General features: G+C 29.4%; 1 protein-coding gene across 1 annotated transcript; it reads left to right on the forward strand.

Annotated features, from left to right (window-relative positions):
* Window positions 1-358: 358 nt before the first annotated feature.
* Window positions 359-4,770, forward strand: LOC141251149 (uncharacterized). The gene is given in 8 exon segments (XM_073670258.1): window positions 359-404; window positions 2,784-3,076; window positions 3,079-3,197; window positions 3,199-3,244; window positions 3,346-3,406; window positions 3,409-3,424; window positions 4,438-4,457; window positions 4,460-4,770. Coding segments are annotated over 8 exon segments (912 nt in total).
* The last annotated feature ends 461 nt before the right edge of the window (window positions 4,771-5,231 follow it).

A 5,231-nucleotide genomic window follows, 5' to 3' on the forward strand; every position in this document is an offset into this window, starting at 1 on the left:
GTTTTGAAATGAGATCTCTATAAGGGGACATATGGAGTAGTATTGATACTATAATTTATAAAAATAACTTTCTGAAATGTACATAAAATATTTTAAGATAAAGAGTTTTTGATTTTTTAAAATAAAATTTACAAGACTACAATAGATATTAAAATAATTTTAAAATTATTATCATATGTACAATATATATGATGAGTTATATTTTTGAAAGTTATAGTGTTCATTCTTTTTAAAAAGTTAAAAGCTAGAATATTTTCAACTTATACTACTATTTGATTTAAGTAGTTTGATTAAATTTGAGTTAACATGTTCAATCTATCTATATAATATTAAATAAATTGTTCATTCTCTTATTAATATGGGCAAATATCGCATTCTCATTAATTATGAACAGATTTTTACACGTATCAATTTTTAAGAACTTTTTATTTTTAAACTAATTGCCACATGAAATCAATTTTGACATACATGTGGCAGAAAGTATTCTGAAATAGAACACTTTTGTTTTTATTTTATACAAGAAAAAGTTAGCGTTGATAAAATTTAACACTATCTTTTAGATTTGATTATAAAGATACCTTATAGACAATAACAGGAAATTACTAAAATAAAGAATACACAAAATCACAATTATAAGGAAACTGTTATATACTCCATCCGGACACAAATTTTACATAAAATTAAGGCAGATTTTATATTTTCCTAGTAAGGTGTCATTGTAAATTAAGAACAGTGTATACATTATATAGAGAAATAAAATAGTTTTAATGTAATAAATTGCATGGAAATAAATTTGATAAAATAAGAATTTTTTTTGATAAAATGACATGTATTTATATCCAACAAAATTACTTGAATGACATGCATTTATATTTAGATGTAGTATTTACTTATAATAAAACTCAATATTATATATTTTTATCACTATTTATTTATTATACTTCAAATTTTTAATATACTTATAATTTATTTTATTTTAAATATAAACCTACTGGATAAATCATGTACAATACGCAAATTAAATATTAGTTTAGGTCTATCTAAACATTCAATCATTGATTGATTAGTTTATTTAGAATAGAGTACGATGGCATGATTCAGACACAGGATCTTTGATTATTGGGAAAATACGGGACAAACCAAAAAAGCAGTAGTAATCTATGACTAAATTCAACAGCATGCATGATTAGAGCAGGGAATTGGCTTATATTCTGCCGCTCATTAAGCTAGATTTCTCATAAACCGTAATTAGGCTCTAAAGTGGTTTCGTTTTGATAGGATATTTTATTCACTTTTGTTCAACCTTAATAGATTTTGGTAGGATAATTTTCTGTCCCTACAAAAATTAAGGTTCAAAACCTGTGAAATTTTATTAAAATTACGTGCATAAATTCTGAAACCCTATAATATCTATCTCATAATGATTATAGTGAAAGAGGATTTGAAAAATAAAATAAAATCTGACGGCTAACATTAATCGACTGTGCAAAATTATTATAATAGTTTATTCGTCTTTTTTTATTTTTCATTTTCCTGACATATTTATCGAGACATATTTTATATGTTAAATATCTTCATATTTAAATTAATAAAATTATAAACTTATATCCTGTTCAAATACTCACGAGACGAATAAAACAAGGTAAAAATGACTATGTTTATATATATATCAAAAAATCGAGAAAATTGTATAAAAGAAAATAGTGCATAAAAAAGTGAAAAATAAAAAGAAACAGAGAGTAATACTTGTATAGATAGAGTAGCTCTACAACTTGTTTTAATCGGATGATGAGAAATTGCTTGAATTTGAACAAATCATTTTTTATAAAACTAAATCTGGGACAGTATTATTTATTTAGTATAACTTGAAACTAACTTATTTGACATATAAAAAAAATCGTCGTGAATAGAAAATATAGTGGTCATAGTTAAGAATTGTTGTCGGGGACTAAAATTTTGGAGAAATTTTTAAATAAAATGTACTATTATGTAAATTGTGTAACAGTATAAGAAAAATAGGATCAATCTACTTACACTAAGTCCTTAAAAAAATAATCTATTTACACTGATAGATCGTCAATTTATTACTACAATTCATTTATATTCTACTAATTCTTCTTTAAAAACTTTCATAAGACAATAGTTCCTCTTCGCCCCTTTGTAAATCGATCGTGACCCATGGGCAATATATGTCAATCATTGAATGAAATTGTATCCGCGCGATTATAATATAATAAAAATGTTTCGAGTGACCGGATGAGTGACCGGATATATAGGGAATGATTCTCAATTGATCAATTACTGACCGAACAATTCAAAAATGCATCAATTTAATTCCACCCAATGAAATTCCAAAAGTATACGGTGAACCCACGAATGATGAAGTCCTGTTTTCCATTTACTTCATTTGTAAGCGACGATAAAAAAAATACGGTGGGAAGCACTAATCCTTCAATATTTTTCTATTATTTATTTTTTAATCTTATACTCCTATACAATTTCGGTATAAAAGCATATTATAACCCAACTTTATCTTGTATAAAAAAACATATACATACACATGACACAACAAAAGAAAGAAAATTAATGAAATCCGAAACACATATAGATTCCTTATATATTCATGACTTTTTGGTCGCCTTGTCTTGGATCGAGTGGGCGCTCATATTATAAATCATCATCATCGTTAAAACCTCAAACCCCTTTTATACCCATCAACCACCACCACAAAACCAGACGTAGTTCATCTTTCCCTTTACTCTCTTATATCTTTAAATCTAAAGATCTCAAATCATCTAAACTTAAATATATGGGTTCTGATCAAGATCAAGATCGAACGTGCAACACTGGACTGTCACTGGACCTATTAGGGTTCAGCACCAAAAAGCATGATCTAGATCAGATCAAGCCGGTTATGCCAAACGCGGCCTTAAAGTTTGACCACGTGTATCCGGCTTTGTCATTGGGGCCCCACGGATCAGGTCGGTTTTCCGTGAGCCCTGGCTCGTCTTCGACCTACTCCAACAACAATTACTCGAATCCGATGAAGAGATCGGTAGATCATGATAAGGATCCGTTGGAGGGGGTAGTCATGGAGATGACGTGGAGGTTGAGGTGGACAAGGTGTCGTCTAGGGTGAGTGACGAGGAGGATGACGAGGCTAGTCCGAGGAAGAAGCTAGGCTCACTAAGGACCAGGCTGCTGTTTGGAGGATAGCTTCAAAGAACATAGCACGCTTAATCCTGTATGTTATCCATTTGGAATTTCTTTTGTTTCGAAGATATTAAATGATTTGAGGTTATTTATTATTTTTTTTATTTTCTTGGTTTTGGAAATGATGAGTAGCAACAAAAACAAGCGCTGGCAAAGCACCTTAATCTAAGGCCAAGACAAGTGGAAGTATGGTTCCAAACAGAAGAGCCAGGTAACGTGACATTTACTCTCTCGTTTCAGAAATGAGTTTCGGTTGATCTCAAAATTTTGTCTAAAAATAAGTAATATGTTAGGTTTTTGGTCATTTTTATCCAATTAATCATTCATTTTTAGTGGATTAGTGGTTATTAACAAACATAAAAGGAGCATTTTTGGCAAATAAATGAACTTATTTTGACCAACTTTATTTTTTATTGTAAAATATAGAACAAGATTTATTTTTAGATGGAGAGAGTATTATTCAAGATCCTTCACTTATGAATAGAAATATTTCTTTATGTGGGTCAAACGAAATATATTCTTAATCATGTTCAAATTTGTTTTAAAAAATTTATAGTTCTCAGTTAGGAGTACTAATCTTCAAACTAAATACGAAGTACCTCTTTGATAAGACAAAAATATAGTATTTTAGAAAATAGTAGTGTTTGGAAATTAATGTTGAAGACATCCTTTTATTTGAAACTACTCTAATTAACTAATTTAAAACGCTAATTTAACCAATATGAAAATGACCTAAAAGTACAAGCATCTTATTTGTCTGCAAACATAAATACTTAAGTAGGCATATGTCAAGGTAAAAAATAACATTTTGTGTAGTATTTTATAAATAGTATAGTTATTTGACAAAAAAGATAGATGTGACTTTCCATAATCTTTTTAAAAGGAAATTAGAGGTTATATTAAATCAATTTCTACAAGATCAATAACACCTTGTGAAAAAAATACACAAACAGCTAGACTATTTCTAGAATTAGAATTAGACGAGTTGCATAACAAACAACTTTTCATAATTAATACTACTAATCTTAACTTTATTTTATTAATAAAAAGTTGAAATTAATCATTGAGTGTATATATTTTATTGTGAATGGTTTATTAATTCACTCATAAGATATAATGAAAGTGCTTTTTTTATTTGTGATTAACATATTATATATCCACGAACACGCTATTAAAAAACCATATTTTATAAATGCTTTTTTATTTGTGTTAATTGAATTTCAGGACAAAACTGAAGCAAACAGAATGGATTGTGAAGTCTTGAAAAAATATTGCGATACACTAACGGAAGAAAACAAGAGGCTTCAGAAAGAAGTTCAAGAGCTTAAATCTCTAAAATTAGGGTCCCCTGCAGTTTACATGCACATGCCTTCTCCCACTCTCTCCATGTGTCCTTCTTGTGAACGTTTTGTCACTGCCACATCACCACCACCACGTCACCACCTGGGGCCATCTCCCACGGTGTCCCACCAAATAACATCACCGCCACCACCTTTACCGGCAATATTAAGCCACCACAGTTCTTCACACACACGTCTGCCGCTTGCTTATAATTAAACATAGATAATGCTATATAATTAATGTAATGATGATTTGAGTAATTATTTCATGTGTTAGTTAGGGCAGTTAGATTATATTATCAACGAGCTAGGATCGATGGTTGGTCTCTTTTTTTCAGGGATTAATTTAATCGTGGCCGAACTTTTGTGCATATCTACCATGATGAGCATATGCATTTTTTTCTTCCTTTTCTTGTGTTTAGTTTTTCTAGATTCATGTGACCGAGTACTTATATACATATTGTTGTGTATAATCGATTTAGCGAAACGAATTTTATGATATGTTTTCATCCGTATGATCGCACAGGAATGTGTATGTTTGTACTCTACTATCAAGTTATCTATAATAAATATTTTCTGTAAATGAAGGCTTTGTTTATTACATGATTGCTTATTAATTAATTAGTTACGCTAGTTGAAAAGGTTGTCAAGGTTGTCTTTGATTCGACCTCAATCGTT

This window comes from Phyllobates terribilis, unplaced genomic scaffold, assembly GCF_046119375.1.
Source record: "Phyllobates terribilis strain yellow unplaced genomic scaffold, ASM4611937v1 Scaffold_6742__1_contigs__length_42385, whole genome shotgun sequence".
Classification (NCBI taxonomy): domain Eukaryota; kingdom Metazoa; phylum Chordata; class Amphibia; order Anura; family Dendrobatidae; genus Phyllobates; species Phyllobates terribilis.